Here is a 20,267-nt window from a genome sequence, read left to right on the forward strand (position 1 = left end):
GATATGTATGTTCCTATTACCATTTTCTTAATTGTTTTGGGTTTGTTATTGTAGGTCTTTTTCTTCCCTTGTGTTTCCTGCCTAGAGAAATTCCTTTAGCATTTGTTGTAAAGCTGGTTTGGTGGTGCTGATTTCTGTTAGCTTTTGCTTGTCTGTAAAGGTTTTAATTTCTCCGTCGAATCTGAATTAGATCCTTGCTGGGTAATCTTGGTTGTAGGTTTTTCCCTTTAATCACTTTTAATATGTCCTGCCACTCCCTTCTGGCCTGCAGAGTTTCTGCTGAAAGATCAGCTGTTAACCTTATAGGGATTCCCTTGTATGTTATTTGTTGCTTTTCCCTTGCTGCTTTTAATATTTTTTCTTCGTGTTTATTATTATTTTTTTAATTAATTTATTTTTTTTGTGGTACGCGGGCCTCTCACTGTTGTGGCCTCTCCTGTTGCGGAGCACAGGCTCCGGATGCGCAGGCTCAGCGGCCATGGCTCACGGGCCCAGCCGCTCCGCGGCATGTGGGATCTTCCTGGACCGGGGCACGAACCTGTGTTCCCTGCATTGGCAGGCGGACTTTCAACCACTGCACCACCGGGGAAGCCCTTCGTGTTTAATTTTTGATAGTTTGATTAATATGTGTCTCGAGGTGTTTATCCTTGGATTTATCCTGTATGGGGCTCTCTGTGCTTCCTGGACTTGATTGACTATTTCCTTTCCCATGTTAGGGAAGTTTTCAACTATAATCTCTTGAAATATTTTCTCAGTACCTTTCTTTTTCTCTTCTTCTTTTGGGACCCCTATCATTCAAATGTTGGTGCATTTGATGTTGTCCCAGAGGTCTCTGAGACTGTCCTCAGTTCTTTTCATTCTTTTTTCTTTATTCTGCTCTGTGGTAGTTATTTCCACTATTTTATCTTCCAGGTCACTTATCCGTTCTTCTGCCTCAGTTATTCTGCTATTGGTTCCTTCTAGAGAATTTTTAATTTCATTTATTGTATTGTTCATCGTTTGTTTGCTCTTAAGTTCTTCTAGGCCCTTGTTAAGCATTTCTTTTATTTTCTCCATTCTATTTCCATTTTCTATCATTACTCTGAATTCTTTTTCAGGTAGACTGCCTATTTCCTCTTCATTTGTTTGGTTTGGTGAGTTTTTACTTTGCTCCTTCATCTGCTGTGTATTTCTCTGTCTTCTCATTTTGCTTAACTTTCTTTGTGGGGTCTCATTTTTGCAGGCTGCAGTTTCGTAGTTCTCATTGTTTTTGGTGTCTGCCCCCAGTGGGTAAGGTTGGTTCAGTGGGTTGTGTAGGCTTCCTGGTAGAGGGGACTGGTGCCTGTGTTCTGGTGGATGAGGCTGGATCTTGTCTTTCTGGTCGACAGGACCGTATCTGGTGGTGTGTTTTGGGGTGTCTGTGAACTTATTATGATTTTAGGCAGCCTCTCTGCTAATGGGTGGGGTTGTGTTCCTGTCTTGCTAGTTGTTTGGCATGGGGTGTCCAGCACTGGAACTTGCTGGTCGTTGAGTGGAGCTGGGTCTTAGCATTGAGACAGAGATCTCTGAGAGAGCTCTCGCCGATTGATATTACGTGGGGCCGGGAGGTCTCTGGTGGTCTAGTGTCCTGAACTCGGCTCTCCCACCTCAGATGCTCAGGCCTGACATCCAGCCAGAGCACAAAGACCCTGTCAGCTACACAGTTCAGAAGAAAAGGGAGGAAAAAAGGAAAGAAAGAAAAAGTTATTAAAATAAAAAATTTTTTTAAAGTAATTAAAAAAAAAAGAACAGAGCAACCAAACCAATAAACAAGTCCACAAATGGTAACAAGCACTAAAAACTATACTAAGATAAACATAAAAATCAGAATCTAGTCAGTTCCATGCAGCAAACCCCATGTCTACAGTTGCTCCCAAAGTCCATCTCCTCCATTTGGGATGATTCCTTGTCTATTCAGGTATTCCACAGATGCAGGGTACATCCAGTTGATTGTGGAGATTTAATCCGCTGCTCCTGAGGCTGCTGGGAGAGATTTCCCTTTCTCTTCTTTGTTCGCACAGCTCCCTGGTTCAGCTTCGGATTTGGCCCCTCCTCTGCGTGTAGGTCGCCCTCTGGCATCTGTTCTTTGCCCAGACAGGAGGGAATTAAAGGAGCAGCTGATTAGCTGGCTCTGGCTCACTCAGGCGGCGGGGAGGGAGGAGTACGGAATGTGGGGCGAGCCTGCAGCAGCAGAGGTCAGCGTGATGTTGCAACAACCTGAGGCGCACCGTGTGTTCTCCCAAGGAAGTTGTCCCTGGATCACGGGACCCTGGCAGTGGCGGGCTGCACAGGCTCCCAGGAGGGGAGGTGTGGATAGTGACCTGTGCTTGCACACAGACTTCTTGGTGGCTGCAGCAGCAGCCTTAGCATTTCATGCCAGTCTCTGGGGTCCACGCTGATAGCTGTGGCTCGCGCCTGTCTCTGAAGCTCATTTAGGCAGTGCTCTGAATCCCCTCTCCTCACACACCTTGAAACAATGGTCTCTTACCTCTTACACAGGCCAAAGTTTTTCCTGGACTCCCTCATATTTTAAGGATCATGCTTTTGATTTCAAGTCTAAGACCTCTTTGTCTAGCCTGAGATCCCAAAGATTTTCTCCTTTTTTTTTTTTCTAAAAGTTTTATAGTTTTATGTTTTATATTTAGGTCTGTGATCCATTTGGAGTTACTTTTTGTATAAAATATGAGACTTTGGTCAAGGTTGTTATTATTATTTTTTGACCTGTGGATGTTCAGCTGCTCCAATATCATTTGTTGAAAGGGCTATCCTTCCTCCAATAAATTGCATTTGCCTTCTGTCAAAAACTGTTGGGCATTTTGGGTTCCTATTTTGTTCCACTGATGTATGTGTATCCTTCCATAGTCATAATTACAGTAGTTACAGAATAAATCTTGAAATTGTCTAGACTGAGTTCTTTCACTTTATTCTTCTTTTCCAAAATTGTTTTTATCCTAGTTTCTTTATCTTTTGATATAAATTCTAGAATAATCTTGTCTATATGTACAGACACTTGCTGAGATTTGATAAGAATTGCATTAAACCTGTACATTAATTTGGGGAAAATTGACATCTTTACTATGTTGAGTCTTCCAATCTATGAACATGGTATATTTATTTAAATCTTATTTGATTTCTTTCATTAGCATTGTGTAGTTTTCAGCACACAAGGCCTGTGTATGTTTTGTTAAACTTATACCTACATATTATTGTTGGTGGTTTAAGGATCATCTCGTAAGATGTATTGGCCTCAAGCATAGATAAAACTGTGAGCACAGTTGAAAAAACCAGAGATAAGGATGTACATTTTAAGTACTTTCTAAGGAGGCGTAGGTGTGTTCTGGTTTCTGTTACAGTGATCTTCAACACCCACATGTATACATAGTGTCACCAGAGTCTGAAACGTTGGCATTCAAATTATTCAGCTGATTCTCTCCATACCACCGTATGTTGCTAAGTTGTTCCCATGTAGATTTTTCTACAGAGATTTTTCTGCAGGTCAAGGTTATTGAAATATCCAGCCCACATCTCTACTTCTGTCCATCAGTTAATAAATTGGCCTTCTGATTACTCATCTTTCTCTGTCATCTTGGCTAATGATAACCTGCCTGTTGATCCATTTGTGATGACAAAAATTAAATTCCCAATGAAGACTGAGTTCGTGGACGTGATCAGTTACCCAATGTAAATGTCAACCTTCCTGAGGATCCCCAAATGTGCCCCATACCCTTCAATCTATAAAAGTATTAAAACTATAAGTTGAAATTATAAAGTTGTATAAACACACAAAATAGAAGATATCAAATGTTTTTCATTGAGCTATTGATAATTGAGTTAGTTCAATATAATATAATCACATTAGGTTGATGTCTTCCTCTTACCTCTTGACTACTTCCTCTTACTTTAATTTTAAAAGTATCTGGGGAAGAGAAGTGATTGTGGTCAGAAATTCCTGGATGTTTATTCTTTATTTGCAAAGAATGTACTGAAATATATGAAAATTGCATGTTCTTTTTAGTGTTTAGGACTGACTAAATTTATAAACCATCATTGAAATGTTTTTCTTCTCAGTTTTCAGAAGAAAATGCAAATAAAATGAAGAAAATATATGGGGAATTCTGTAGCCATCACAAGGAGGCTGTTAGCCTCTTTAAAGAACTCCAGCAGAATAAAAAGTTTCAGAATTTTATCAAGGCAAGTATTTTAAAACTCTGTTACAAAATGGTAAGCCAGCATGAAGTTCATACTTGTTTTTTAGGTGATCTAACCAAGTTTCACATCTAGGTACTGTTTTTCAGGGAAGAAGGAAGTGATAGGTTTGTGGCAAAGATAGAAAGCCTCTTTTTCTGTGTTAGTAAAATATTTCTCCCAAATCACTTACTTTTGTATTTATATTTGCGAAGCCATGTTCTCCATACATCTGAGCACTTTTGTAACATCCTGTAAAGCTTTTCATGCCTTGACAAGTTATAAATCAGAAGAACCACAGTAAAAATAAAGAACCTACCCCACCCCCACTGGATTCATTTGAAGCAAGTCTGTGATGCACATCATTTCATATATAACTTGTATCACTGAACAATATATCTTTTAAAAATTACAGTGGTATTATTCCACTTAAATACACAATAATTCTTTAATATCTTCAAACAGCTGGCCAGTAATCAAATTTCCCTCATTAGCTCATAAAATTGGATCAGGATCTGACCAAGGTTTATATATTATTCATGGGGGGTTATGTCTTTTAAATCGCCTTTACATTGAATGCTTCCCATCCCATTTTTTTGGTGTCCTACTTACTTATTGAAGAAATTTGTCCTTTAGAGTTTCATAAATTCTAATTTTTTATCTACCATTTTAAGCATGTTACTGGATTCTCCTCCTTTTTTTTTTTTTAAACATACATGTGTATTGAGAACTTGAAAATAAGGCTTTGAGATATTTAGAAAAAAAGTTGCCCGGATTAGAGGAAACTTAAATGCTATGATGAATAATAACAAATGTAGAGGAAAACCTCTTAGAAAAACAAACAGTTAATTGCAAACTCATGTTCAAAGTGTGACTTTGATTTCTGAGTATTTTTCAAAACTTCTGCTATTCATGAATCTTAGCACTTATAAGTCTTAAAACCTGCTCATTTTTGGAATTAACTCTAAGTACATCAGTGTAACTTGAAACTTCTTAACCTTGGAGAGTTGGATTATTGAAATTAATTTCAAAGTATACAATTTAATGGCAATGTATCAAGTTTTAATTAATGATGCAGCATGTTATGTCTGAATAGAATTATACTGTTGCAGGTTCTTTTTATTATTAAATTCCTACCTAAAAAGAAAATACAGGTAGTGTTTGTGTATATTAAAGTTTAAAAATATATACATATATATATATATTTTCTTTAAGCTCCGAAATAGTAATCTTTTGGCTCGACGCCGAGGAATTCCAGAATGCATCCTGCTGGTCACTCAGCGCATCACAAAATACCCTGTCTTGGTGGAAAGGATATTGCAGTACACAAAGGGTGAGTGATGACTTCTGAGATAAACATTTGCCTCTTTCCTTAGTTTTAAACATAGCTGAGGTGTTGTAAACAGCTATAGATGCTTGTGGGTGCCTGATTCATAAAGATTTTTCATGATGGAAAAACTGTGAAGCCATAGGATTTGGATCCATTTTGAAAAGTTATCTTTCGTAATGTGACTTGGCCAATAGTCTGAATTCCTCCAAGCAGCCCAAAGCAAGTAGACTTCCTCATACTTTGACCCTACCCTTCCCATCTGTATTTCCCCCATATCCAGACCTTAATACCTCTTCTTCTCCATCTTCCTATTACCTTCCCAGCAGTGATTTATTAGATTGAGAATGATTTATGAAGGAGCTATTTTTGACCCTGTCAATTCATCATGTTCAAGACTAGCATCTGGATGTCCTTTAAGAACCTGTTAATGCACATGGCTGGCCTATAAGCTCCTTGAGGGGTCTAGATTCAATAGCTAGTGCAGAATAGGTTATCAATAAATAAATATAACGGTGCAATGAATGGACAGATAAAAGTGCCTGTTCCTCAAGCTAGCTTATTGATCATGAGTAAATTATTAGGATGGTAGTGTCTTCTGTTAACAAGGGCTTTGGTTTGGCCTTGTGTGAACTTGCATGGCCGTTGCAGATACTTGGCTCTGCCGCTCATTAGTTGGGCAAGGTAATGAAATGAGCCTCAGTTCTCTCCACTACCAAATGAGAATACTAATCTTTATCTTGTGGAATTGTTGTGAGGATTAAGTGAGATTGTCTCAGAAAGTGCCCAGTACACAGCCTGGTATAAACAAGGTGCTTGATAACTGGGAGCTGTTTTTATTATCTTTATTATGACCAACTGACTTGGAGATCATGAAAGTGGTAATGAGATCTTAAATTCCCACTCTAAAAAGTCAACTTTTAACATCCTTTTTTTGGAAGGGGTCTCGGTGAATAGAAATGCATGATTTGGTCTTTCCATTTTTTTTTTTAGTTACATTAAGACCTAAGTTCAGGCAGGAATGGTAGCATCCATTCCTTATGTCCCATTTGTATTGCTTCCTATAATTTTTTTTTTTTTTTGCGGTACACGGGCCTCTCACTGTTGTGGCCTCTCCCGTTGCAGAGCACAGGCTCTGGACGCGCAGGCTCAGTGGCCATGGCTCACGGGCCCAGCCGCTCTGCAGCATGTGGGATCATCCTGGACCGGGGCACGAACCCATGTCCCCTGCATCAGCAGGCAGACTCTCAACCACTGCGCCACCAGGGAAGCCCGCTTCCTATAATTTAACATAAAATATAAGCACAGTAGAAAGAGAAAAGCCTCATAATTTTGTTCTCAGTTAAAGAATGAAAACAAAATTAAGACTTTTAGTTTATTTTATGGTTATATTCTCTTTCTTAAGTTTAATACAATACTCAAAGACTAACATCTGTCAGACTGTGTTAGACCAGCTAGTGCTCCTCCAAGAATCATCCCATGCCAGATTACAGGTAGGGTGCATCACAGTGATTGCCTGCTGTGTGTCGGAAATGAGAAGTGGGACTTATGGCTCTGCAGGCGTAGACGTCATAGTGGCTGAACGAACACTGCCTCCTTAGTTAGGTCAGACTTCTCCAACCTCTCTAGTTGCTGGGAACATTGGTTCATGTGACTCTTTATGGCAGTGCTTTTAGAATTTCATTAGGAGTACCCCTCACCTGGGGATCTCATTTACATGCAGACTCCGATTCAGTAGGTCTGGGGAAGAACCCAAGGTAAGCATTTCTAACAAGACCCCCGGGTGGGGCCAACGCTGCTGCACTTTGAGTTGCAAGCGGTTAAAAGACAGTAATTTATTCCTGAAGGTCAGAAGACTCGGAGCCTTTTCTTGGCCTTACTTTAAGTCACTTTGTAATTCAACTTTGATTTTCTCTACGCAACTTTCCTATATTTAAAATATGCTCTTTATAAAGAAGAATCTTTTTTTTTTTTTCATGGTGGGGAGTGCTCCTTAGGTGGGTGGCGGGTATAGTAAAGTAGTGAAGTGAATGAAGTATATTCTTTTCATGGGCAATGAGAAAATCTTCCTTGTTAATGATTGGTGTCACGATCTATTCCTTGGTCTTCTCACAAAGCCCTTGTGTACCTATTGGAGGCATTTAGAGCCTGGAAAGTTTAGACCCTTTGGAGGACTTGTTCTTATTCCATTTCACTGCTATTTCTGTGTGTTTATTTCTGCTGCTCTAGGCTCTTAGAGAATCTTTTATTTTCTCTGTTGTTTTTCTTTCTCCTCTCCTAGCATTTTCTGACCTCCTGAAACTTTCCCTTTCAGTTCCATTCACCTCAGTAAACATCAATTAGTTTTTTTAAAAATCAGATATAGAAAATAGCTAAATTTGGTTTCATCTAGAGCTCCAGGAGGCTGTTGCAGAAACTTCTCCAGAAGTTTTTCTTAAGATAATCTAGAGATAAGAGATTTGGCCAGTATTTCAGAGTAACAGCTGGATTCGATGATCGTCTACTCTGTTGGTGTGAGTGTGGCTGAGTTGCCCACTCTGCACAGTGCCTTGGTCCCATTTTTTTAGGTTGAAAAAATGTTTTAATATATATTATTAATATCTTTATCTTTATGTTAATGCAGTTGTAAGTTATAATTTTAAATGTTATTTTTTTAGGGAGAGAGGGATCTAGGAAAGCAAATGAGTACGTGGTCTATTCAAGTCACCCTGCAGCTCCCTTCTGGGAAAGGACTCCAGCTTGGGCTTGTAGCTCAGTTAAGTTCTAAGAAGCTAGGCGTGGGGTTTGCTTAATTACCTGTGTCTGGGAAGGTGGAAGGAAGGCCTAACTTGGGATGTGACACATTCACTGCTCTAGGAAGGAAGGTCAGACCAGTCTCTAGAATTCAGACATCATATTGTCACAGTGTTTCTGCTGAAGCATCTGATAAGTAAATCTTCTTAAGGACACATTTTAACCATCCTTTTGGGGAGGAGGGGTGCTGAGTGATGATAGAATATTTGAAGTTAATCCAATATTTTTGCTCTGGGATTTTTGCTATTTGGATGATGTATTTAACTTTACTTAAAACTAAAGAAAAAATGTCTTCCTTATTAGTGCTCTGGCTTATTTCATGGTGTCTGTTCTTTCTTTTTCCCATGCAGAGAACACTGAAGAACAGAAGGACTTATGCAAAGCTCTTTGCTTAATTAAAGACATGATTGCAGCTGTGGATTTAAAAGTCAGCGAATATGAGAAGAAACAAAAATGGCTTGAGATCCTAAATAAGATTGAAAACAAAACATATACCAAGCTTAAAAATGGCCACGTGTTTAGGAAACAGGCACTGATGAGTAAAGAAAGGACCCTGTTATACGATGGCCTTGTTTATTGGAAAACCGCTACGGGTCGTTTCAAAGGTACCGTGGCTCTAACAGACCAATTTCTCCCTCTTGTTCACGCACATTATTCAGTTAACAGAGGACAGATTTTCCAAAGAAAACTGGTTCAGCGATGCAGGCCCACACACAAACCCTAGGTCAGTGGAAAGATCCCTGTAGGATCAAGATGAAAACTTCCGTAGGCACAGGTGGCCCATGCTACAAACCTTAGGGGGAAGTTTGCTGCCTCAAGCAAAAGGCTTCCTAGGTATTGCATGGGTTTTCCAGTTCGCATCAAAGGACCTGAGAATTCTGCTAATTGTTGGCATGGAAATATTATCCTGGAAAATGTGCCTACACGCTCAGAATCTGTTGTGTGCCAAGCCAGCCAGGAGCTCAGACCATTGAGGGGAAAAATGAGCTCTAAGCATCATCTTTGGGACTGAATGATATAATGCATAAATATACATAGTAATGCATAAATATACACGTGGACATTGGTGTGCTGTTTGCTATCAGGCATTAACCTGCCTGTTCATCTGGTTAGAGTCTAAAATAGTTTATTCTGATCCTTAAGAAATGATTCTGTGGCTAGCACCTTGTCCGAGGCTTTGTCAACACTGGCCACTGGATTTAAAACCCTAGAATGGCCTCTGGAGTTTAAAAATTTTACTGATGCTCAAGTCTCCTCCCAGAGGTTCTGATTTTATTGGTCTGGGGGTGAAGCCCAGGCATAGGGATGCTCAAAGCACCCAGGTGAGTCTGCAGTCAGGGTTAAGCACCACTGGCCCAACCTTCTTGTTTCTGATATGTCTTAGTATCTTCCTTAGGTAAGCAATGAGGGGAAGAGGTGGTTAAATTCCAGGTACTCCAAGGTTGCTACCCACTGAAGGATTATCAGGTTTTGGTAGTGCTTGCAACAAATGACCAAAGGACCTATTGATCAGCAACTTGCAGTGTTGCAACTAAACATGAACCATACTTAGAATATTAACCACAACTAAAATATTAACCGCAGTCTGTAGATCCTATCGCTCCAAGTCATTTGCTCTTTATCTGTTTTGTGGAATGAACAGCTGGGTAACTTTGTGTTAGAATGTTAGTGGTGTGGTGAAGGTGGGTTCTTGTGAACAGTATGTAAAGGAGGTGTAGGACCTCACACTTCCCTCAGATCCAGATGGAACAAAATAGCAGATTAGTATATATAGTAATTCAAGGCAGGAGCTGCCCATAAACATTTTTAATGAAGCACTTTTTTGCCGTAAAGGTAAGGGCTTGCTCCATTCTATTAGAACCTTGTTTTTTATTGAATATTTTTCTTCCATTTGGAAGGCTACAACATTAAATTTTGCTGGAGATTTAGCTGTACCAACCGTGACACACGCAGCGTGCACGTAAACACAGCTTACTTACTGAGTTATCTATAAAATATATCTTTAGCTATCATAATACAGGCATTTTAATAAAGGTTTTATAGTTAGACTAAAAGTATTTATTTTTAGTATGTTTATTTAAATTATTTAAACATGAAATTAGAATTTTAATAAAGGCATTTGAATTGTGGTTTGCTTCATTAATACTAGTAATATTTTTCCTTTGAAGATATCCTAGCTCTGCTTCTAACTGATGTGCTGCTCTTTTTACAAGAGAAAGACCAGAAGTACATCTTTGCAGCTGTTGTAAGTATATGGCCATGTGATGAATGTTTTCATTGGTTTAATCCCACATCTCCTTGAAAACTGCCTGAAATTCCTCGTGAAATTAAATGGTCATTGGCAAGATCATGCTGTGGTATAGTCTCATTATTAGCGATTACAGTGTTCAGTAGCAAGGATCCAATTAGGTTTACCAAGCATGATGATATGCATTGATTTATCACAACTAGGACTGGTAGTCCGCTGATGCAGCGATTTAACCAGTTGTGAAAATATTGAACTACTTTGATACTGGTTGGTGGATAGGCACTGCCCTAAACCCCACAAGGGGACCCTCTGCTGTCTGGCTATCTTGGTCTTTCCTCCAGAAACCCCCTCCCCCTGCAGTCCTGACTTCCCAGCACCTCAAATGTTAATGCTGGACAGTGCCTGCTGTACCAGTTGCCAACTCCATTCATAACTGTTATGATGCTCCTTCTGCCAGACACGAGAACACCATCCTGGTATCTAAAGTGTAAAGACAATTCTTTCTTAATTCTTCCATAATGACTACTAATACTAAGGTTGTTCATGTAACACTTACCTTTGTAGTGTGTTATTGTTATCTCATTGTCAGCACAGAGTGAGACTCAGACTAGCAGTAAAACCAGTACTTTATAGCATTTCTCATATAGCATCTTGTCCACAGTGACTCGCTCAAAGATGGAAGATGTCATGAGTCAACCCCTTGTCAGCATCATGGAGCATCAGGCCCTGTTAATAGGAAAGAATCTAAGATGCAGTACCAATGTGGGCGGTATAATGGTGCTTCTCTACAATGTTAGTGTTTATCATCCATTGACTGATAGGATATTTGGGTACCATTAGCAGATATCCTCAGTTCCAACTGGTTTTGGCAAATTCAGAGCTTAAGGAAGTTTATGTTATGCCGTTCAGAGAAAACAAAGAAGCATGCCTGCTCAGTGATAGATTCTGGGGAGGAAGAGGCTGGAGCAGTGTCTCAGCTGCCTCTCCATCTTGTCAGGTTGGCCCAGTAGGCTTCTTCACCCTGTTCAGCACCTTGCCTCTCATCAACACAGTGATGCCAAGTTGTATAAAGGTCAGAGATTATTTCACAGAGCTACACCAGAGGATAACAAGAGGCCTTAAACTAGTTCCATGGCCCTGATCCATTTGAACTGTATATATTGCATATTTCATGACAACCTACTGATTTGTCCAACAACCTGTCTCTGCTATTATCTTGGTTTCTCTGAAGGAACACAGAGAAAATAAGCAGGAAGGTGGGAACATTTTGTTTGCCCTGTGGGATGGTGAGGGCCATGCTGAAAGAGTAAACAAATTCCCACCACATTTTTATAAACAAAGGTTTCTTCAAAAACTAAGACCAGAAAGAGAAGCAAATCCTGCTTCTTGGGTGGTATAGGCCAGGTGACCTGCTGATGGATCAAAAATTCGACACAGCAAAAAGACAGCTATCAGGCTTCCCTGGTGGCGCAGTGGTTGAGAATCTGCCTGCCGATGCAGGGGACACAGGTTCGAGCCCTGGTCTGGGAAGATCCCACATGCCACGGAGCAACTAGGCCCGTGAGCCACAACTACTGAGCCTGCGCATCTGGAGCCTGTGCTCCGCAACAAGAGAGGCCATGACAGTGAGAGGCCCGCGCACGGTGATGAAGAGTAGCCCCCGCTCACCACAACTAGAGAAAGCCCTCGCACAGAAACGAAGACCCAACACAGCCAAAAATAAATAAATTAATTAATTAATTAAAAAAAAAAAAAGACAGCTCTCTTGTTTTCTAGAATAATGTGCACATGGATTCAGATCAAGTTGTGATGCTCAACTTAAAATATGACCTGAAATGTGAATCTGTTCCTCTTACCTGATCTCTTTTTTTTTGGGGGGGGGCCTTATATACCATTTTTTCTGAATTTTTGAATTTTATTTTATTTATTTTTGTATACAGCAGGTTCTTATTAGTTATCCATTTTATACATATTAGTGTATACATGTCAATCCCAATCTCCCAATTCATCACACCCGCCCCCCCCCCGCACCGTCAATTCCCCCCTTGGTGTCTATACATTTGTTCTCTACATCTGTGTCTCTATTTCTGCCCTGCAAACAGGTTCATCTTTACCATTTTTCTAGATTCCACACATATGCGTTAATATACGATATTTGTTTTACTCTTTCTGACTTCACTCTGTATGACAGTCTCTAGATCCATCCACATCTCTACAAATGACCCAATTTCATTCCTTTTTATGGCTGAGTAATATTCAGCCATAAATTATAAATAATTTTATATGTGTACCACATCTTCTTTATCCATTCATCTGTCGACGGGCATTTAGGTTGCTTCCATAACCTGGCTATTGTAAATAGTGCTGTAATGAACATTGGGGTGCATGTGTCTTTTTGAATTATGGTTTTCTCAGGGTATATGCCCAGTAGTGGGATTGCTGGGTCATATGGTAGTTCTATTTTTAGTTTTTTAAGGAACCTCTGTACTGTTCTCCATAGTGGCTGTATCAATTTACATTCCCACCAACAGTGCAAGAGTGTTCCCTTTTCTCCACACCCTCTCCAGCATTTGTTGTTTGTAGATTTTCTGATGATGCCCATTCTAACTGGTGTGAGGTGATACCTCCTTGTAGTTTTGATTTGTATTTCTCTAATAATTAGTGATGTTGAGCAGCTTTTCATGTGCTTCTTGACCATCTGTATGTCTTCTTTGGAGAAATGTCTATTTAGGTCTTCTGCCCATCTTTGGATTGGGTTGTTTGTTTTTTAAATATTGAACTGCATAAGCTGTTCATATATTTTAGAGATTAATCCTTTGTCCATTGATTCATTTGCAAATATTTTCTCCCATTCTGAGGGTTGTCTTTTTGTCTTGTTTGTAGTTCCTTTGCTTTGCAAAAGCATTTAAGTTTCATTAGGTCCCATTTGTTTATTTTTGTTTTTATTTCCATTACTCGAGGGGATGGATCAAAAAAGATCTTGCTGTGATTTAGGTCAAAGAGTGTTCGTCCTATGTTTTCCTCTAAGAGTTTTATAGTATCCGGTCTTACATTTAGGTCTGTAATCCATTTTGAGTTTATTTTTGTGTATGGTTTTAGGGAATGTTTTAATTTCATTCTTTTACATGTAGCTGTCCAGTTTTCCTAGCACCACTTATTGAAGAGACTGTCTTTTCTCCATTGTATATCCTTGCCTCCTTTGTCATAGAATAGTTGACCATAGGTGCGTGGGTTTATCTCTGGGCTTTCTATCCTGTTCCATTGATGTATATTTCTGTTTTTGTGCCAGTACCATATTGTCTTCATTACTGTAGCTTTGTAGTATAGTCTGAAGTCAGGGAGTCTGATTCACTCCGTTTTTTTCCCTCAAGACTGCTTTGGCTATTTGGGGTCTTTTGTGTCTCCATCCAAATTTTAAGATTTTTTTGTTCTAGTTCTGTAAAAAATGCCATTGGTTATTTGATAGGGATTTATTGAATCTGTAGATTGCTTTGGGTAGTATAGGCATTTTTAAAATATTGATTCTTCCAATCCAAGAACATGGTATATCTCTCCATCTGTTTGTATCACCTTTAATTTCTTTCATCAGTGTCTTGTAGTTTTCTGCATACAGATCTTTTGTCTCCCTAGGTAGGTTTATTCCTACGTATTTTATTCTTTTTGTTGCAGTGGTAATTGGGAGTGTTTCTTTAATTTCTCTTTCAGATTTTTCATCATTAGTGTATAGGAATGCAAGAGATTTCTGTGCATTAATTTTGTATGCTATAACTTTACCAAATTCATTGATTAGCTCTAGTAGTTTTCTGGTGGCATCTCTAGGATTCTCTATGTATAGTATCATGTAATCTGCAAACAGTGACAGTTTTACTTCTTCTTCTCCAATTTGTATTCCTTTTATTTCTTTTTCTTCTCTGATTGCTGTGGCTAGGACTTCCAAAACTGTGTTGAATAATAGTGACGAGGTTGGACATCCTTGTCTTCTTGTTCCTGATCTTAGAGGAAATGCTTTCAGTTTTTCACCATTGAGAATGATGTTTACTGTGGCCTTTATTATGGCCTTTATTATGTTGAGGTAGGTTCCCCTATGCCCACTTTCTGGAGAGTTTTTATCATAAATTGGTGTTGAATTTTGTCAGAAGCTTTTTCTGCATCTATTGAGATGATCATATGGTTTTTATTCTTCAGTTTGTTAATATGGTATATCACATTGATTGATTTGTGTATATTGAAGAATCCTTGCATCCCTGGGATAAATCCCACTTGATCATGGTGGATGATCCTTTTAATGTGTTGCTGGATTCTGTTTGCTAGTATTTTGTTGAGGATTTTTGTATCTCTATTCATGCATGATATTGGTTTGTAATTTTCTTTTTTTGTAGTATCTTTGTCTGGTTTTGGTATCGGGGTGATGGAGGCCTCATAGAATGAGTTTGGGAATGTTCCTTCCTCTGCAATGTTTTGGAAGACTTTGAGAAGGATGGATGTTAGCTCTTCTCTAAATGTTTGATAGAATTCACTTGTGAAGCCATCTGGTCCTGGACTTTTGTTTGTTGGAAGATTTTTAATCACAGTTTCAATTTCATTACTTGTGATTGGTCTGTTCATATTTTCTGTTTCTTCCTGATTCAGTCTTGGAAGGTTATACCTTTCTAAGAATTTGTCCATTTCTTCCAGGTTGTCCATTTTATTGGCATAGAGTTACTTGTAGTAGTCTCTTCGGATGCTTTGTATTTCTGTGGTATCTGTTGTAACTTCTCCTTTTTCATTTCTAATTTTATTGATTTGAGTCCTCTCCTCATTTTCTTGATGAGTCTGGCTAATGGTTTATCAATTTTGTTTATCTTGTCAAAGAACCAGCTTTTAGTTTTATTGATCTTTGCTATTGTTTTCTTTGTTTCTATTTCATTTATTTCTGCTCTGATCTTTATGATTTCTTTCCTTCTACTAACTTTGGGTTTTGTTTGTTCTTCTTTCTCTAGTTCCTTTAGGTGTAAGGTTAGATTGTTTATTTGAGATGTTTCTTGTTTCTTGAGGTAGGCTTGTATTGCTATAAACTTCCCTCTTAGAACTGCTTTTGCTGCATCCCATAGATTTTGGATCATCATGTTTTCATTGTCATTTGTCTCTAGGTAGTTTTTGATTTCCTGTTTGATTTCTTCAGTGATCCCTTGGTTATTTAGTAACGTATTGTTTAGCCTCCATATGTTTGTGGTTTTTATGGGGTTTTTTCCCTGTAATTGATTTCTAACCTCATAGCATTGTGATGAGAAAAGATGCTTGATACGATTTCAATTTTCTTAAATTTACTGAGGCTTGATTTGTGACCCAAGATGTGATCTATCCTGTAGAATGTTCCGTGTGCACTTGAGAAGAAAATGTAGTTTGCTGTTTTTGCATGGAATGTCCTATAAATATCATTTAAATCTATCTGGTCTGTTGTGTCACTTAGAGCTTGTGTTTCCGTATTAATTTTCTGTTTGGATGATCTGTCCATTGGTGTAAGTGAGGTGTTAAAGTTCCCTACTATTACTGTATACTGTCAATTTCCTCTTTTATAGCTGTTAGCAGTTTACTTATGTATTGAGGTGCTCCTATGTTGGGTGCATATATATTTATAATTGTTATGTCTTCTTCTTGGATTGATCCCTTGATCATTACGTAGTGTCCTTCCTTGTCTCTTGTAACACTCTTTATTTTAAAGTCTATTTTATCTGATATTGAGTATTTGCTGACCCAGCTTTCTTTTAATTTCCATTTGCATGGAATATCTTTTTCCATCCCCTCACTTTCAGTCTGTATGTGTCCCTAGGTCTGAAGTGGGTCTTCAGACCCACTGAAGTGTAGACAGCATATATATGGGTCTTACTTTTGTATCCATTCAGCGAGCCTGTGTCTTTTGGTTTGAGCATTTAATCCATTCACGTTTAAGGTAATTATCGATATGTATGTTCCTGTTACCATTTTCTTAATTGTTATGGGTTTGTTTTTGTAGGTCCTTTTCTTCTCTTGTTTTTCCCACTTAGAGAAGTTATTTTCGCATTTGTTGTAGAGCTGGTTTGGTGGTGCTGAATTCTCTTAGCTTTTGCTTGTCGGTAAAGCTTTTGATTTCTCTATCGAACCTGAATGAGATCCTTGCCTGGTAGTGTAATCTTGGTTGTAGCTTCTTCCCTTTCATCACTTTAAATATATCATGCCACTGCCTTCTGGCTTGTAGAGTTTCTGCTGAGAAATCAGCTGTTAACCTTATGGGAGTTCCCTTGTATGTTTTTTGTCATTTTTCCCTTGTTGCTTTCAATAATTTTTCTTTGTCTTTGATTTTTGTCAATTTGATTACTATATGTCTCGGCATGTTTCTCCTTGGGGTTATCCTGCCTGGGACTCTCTGCGCTTCCTGGTCTTGGGTGGCTATTTCCTTTCACATGTTAGGGAAGTTTTCGACTATAATCTCTTCAAATATTTTCTCAGGTCGTTTCTCTCTCTCTTCTCCTTCTGGGACCCCTGTAATGCAAATGTTGTTGCATTTAATGTTGTCCCAGAGGTCCCTTAGGCTGTCTTCATTTCTTTTTATTCCTTTTTTCTTTATTCTGTTCTGCAACAGTGAATTCTACCATTCTGTCTTCCAGGTCACTTATCCATGCTTCTGCCTCAATTATTCTCCTACTGATTCTTTCTAGTTTATTTTTCATTTGAGTTATTGTATTGTTCATCTCTGTTTGTTTGTTCTTTAATCCTTCTAGGTGTTTGTTCTTTAATTCTTCTAGGTCTTTGTTAAACATTTCTTACATCTTCTCGATCTTTGCCGCCATTCTTTTTCTGAGGTACTGTATCATCTTCACTATCATTCTGAATTCTTTTTCTGGAAGGTTGCCTATCTCCACTTCATTTAGTTGTTTTTCTGGGGTTATCTTGTTCCTTCATCTGGTACATAGCCTTCTGCCTTTTCATCTTCTCTACCTTTCTGTGAATGTGGTTTTTGTTCCACAGGCTGCAGGATTGTAGTTCTTCTTGCTTCTGCTGTCTGCCCTCCCCTCTTATCTGATCTCTTGAAGAGTTATTGGTGCCACCCTTAGAGCGCATTTGCCATTAAGTGGGACACTAGGAATGCAATCCACCAAATGTCAGGATGGAGGCAGCCACAACTTAGGTCCTCTTGGTATAACGTGTTTGGCTATGGACAGTAGTAAGATGGTTCTGATACTGTTTCCTGACAATGTTAGTCTGCCACATAGCTGTCTTCATAAAGGCCAGTCAAGGCCTTGTCGATGTCAGGGAGCAAAAGAGAAAGCGTCATTCTGAGAGTCAATGCACACTACTGTTCAATCCTATGCTTTTTAGTTGCATCATGTACATTTAGTGGACACAAACCCAGGTATCTTACTTTGTAGTTAACAGCATGAGAGAGTTGATGCATTAGCTAGGAGTATACAAATATCTGGATTTCCTAGTACTCGCCATAGTATTTTCGAAAGGTATCGTCATGCTGATGACCACAGGTGAGATGCTCTGCTCCTTGTGCTGTTTGAAACTTTTCTTTAGTAAATTCTTAACTTGCTACGTGTTGCAGAAGACATGATGAATTTGAAAATGGCCAAGAAGATAAGCAGCTGAAAGTAGCCAGAGGTTGGAATAGCTTCCTTACAAGAGAATTTTGTTGTTTTTTAAAGAGGACTGTGGAAATGGGAGTAGGACCAGCTCTAGAAATGAGTAGGAGAAGGTACATGTGTTCACTAAATCCTGGAATACTGAATCTAGGAGGACCTCTTGAATATCAAAGAAGGTAGTTTCAAAATGAATGAACAATAAAAAAAACAAAGTGAATGTGTAGATGTGCAAGTGCAAGTTCAATATGAAGTGACCTTAAGACCTTGTTATCACAGTGGAATCCTGAATGGAGTGATTCACTAAAAGAATCAGCCACTTTATGGAATCACCAGTGGATATGGTGTAACAATGAGGCTGAATATAGCAGTTCCTTTTCCTCTTTCCCTTGGGCAGAGGTTGTCAACTCCAGTGTCTACAGGGATTGGGCAGGAAATGTAAATGAGTAAACTGGACCAGACTCTTGCTATCAAGGAGCTGATAGAGAGTGGTAGGGACCACAGTGAACTGGTGAATTCATGCCCCGTCTCAAAGAGGGCAGGGATGGCTCAGCTGTCGCCTGTTGTTTAAAATGAAGCTATGGGCCCAGGATTGCCAATCTTCTGCTTTCTCCCAAAACTCAGAAATCTAGAGTTTTTAAAACAGTGAAATGCTCAGTTTTTAAAGGCTGGCAATTATTTTTAAAAATCTTTTGTCAAAGTGCTGTGGTACAAAGAAAAGCTCTCTGCAGGCTGAGTTAGGCCTTTGCATCACTAGTTTTGTGGGGTTTTTGTTTGTTTTTTTTGCGGTATGTGGGCCTCTCACTGTTGTGGCCTCTCCCGCTGCGGAGCACAGGCTCCAGATGCACAGGCTCAGCGGCCATGGCTCATGGGCCCAGCCGCTCCACGGCATGTGGGATCTTCCCAGACCAGGGCACGAACCCGTGTCCCCTGCATCAGCAGGCGGACGCTCAACCACTGCGCCACCAGGGAAGCCCTGCATCCCTGTCTCCAAAGTAGACAGGTTACCTCCATTCCTAGAGATTTAATTTGAATTCTTGATCATCTCTAGTGTCCATGTGTGATTAGTTTGAATAATCATGGTCATGTCCCTGATGCGTCCTGGTCTGTGGTGGTTTAATTAATGCTACATTCTACCCACTGACCTATTTTTCATTTTTAAAATATTTGACGCCACCACCTCCTCTCCTGCAACACTAAACAACTAGTTCGAATAGTTATATATACATATGTGTGTGTGTGTGTGTGTGTGTATGTGTGTGTGTGTATTCAAAGCTACTCTGCCTCTTTATGTATAGAGGCTACTGACCTTGTAAGCTCAGGAAGTTAAAACTGTGCTTTGCAAGAAGGACAGCAGATAAGGTCTTAGATAGTAGATCCATATTCGAATAAGGGATGTTAACAGTGCTCAGGGGCTGTCCCTAATTAGAACGGGCAGTGTTCCAAGAGCTCTGCCACAAAGTGGCTTTTACTTCCATGAGCAGAGGCAGTGAGCAGGACTGGGTAGATCAGTAGTCTGTCCCAGCATGGGTTGCTTTTTTGTATTTGCTACTCTTAAGAATTGGATGAAGATAGAATGAAGAAGTCCTCTGGCCATACCCTCGCAAGCAACTTCAGATGTGGTAAAGCTGGGTGATGCTGGGAAAGCCGACGTGTCAGCACCAAGGAGTCAGCAGAGAGGGATGGAGCAGTGTGTTCTGGATAAAGGCGTCGCTCAGTCCAAGAGTCCAAGAAGCAAAACCACATGCTGCAACCAACTCTGTAAACAGTGGTAGAAGCCACAAACCAAAGAAGATTCTTCATATTTAGCCCCCAAACTGTTCATCCTGCCGGCATTCTTTTGGCCATCATTTTCAACCATAACTACCTACCCAAATTAGTATTATCAGTGTCTTATTCATCTTTGAATCCCTAGTGCTTAGAATGGGGCATTGAAGGATCATAGTAAATGTTGATAGAAAAGGTGATTTAATCATGCCTTCGATGCCAAATTTTAGACTTTGTTCCTATTTCTCTCTGATGGAATTATGCCAAATATAGTTCTACTGACATTTATTGAGTTGCCTACTCTATTCAAAACATTGGGTTAGGCATATGA

General features: G+C 39.3%; 1 protein-coding gene across 1 annotated transcript in view; it reads left to right on the forward strand.

The window, feature by feature from the left end:
• Positions 1–20,267, forward strand: part of ARHGEF28 (Rho guanine nucleotide exchange factor 28) — a 310,421-nt gene that overhangs the window by 240,149 nt on the left and 50,005 nt on the right. Inside the window, 4 exon segments of the mRNA XM_060295886.2 lie at positions 4,087–4,209; positions 5,419–5,536; positions 8,674–8,928; positions 10,492–10,568. Of these exon segments, the coding sequence (XP_060151869.1) occupies positions 4,087–4,209; positions 5,419–5,536; positions 8,674–8,928; positions 10,492–10,568 (573 nt within the window).

Source organism: Globicephala melas, chromosome 3 (assembly GCF_963455315.2).
Source record: "Globicephala melas chromosome 3, mGloMel1.2, whole genome shotgun sequence".
Classification (NCBI taxonomy): domain Eukaryota; kingdom Metazoa; phylum Chordata; class Mammalia; order Artiodactyla; family Delphinidae; genus Globicephala; species Globicephala melas.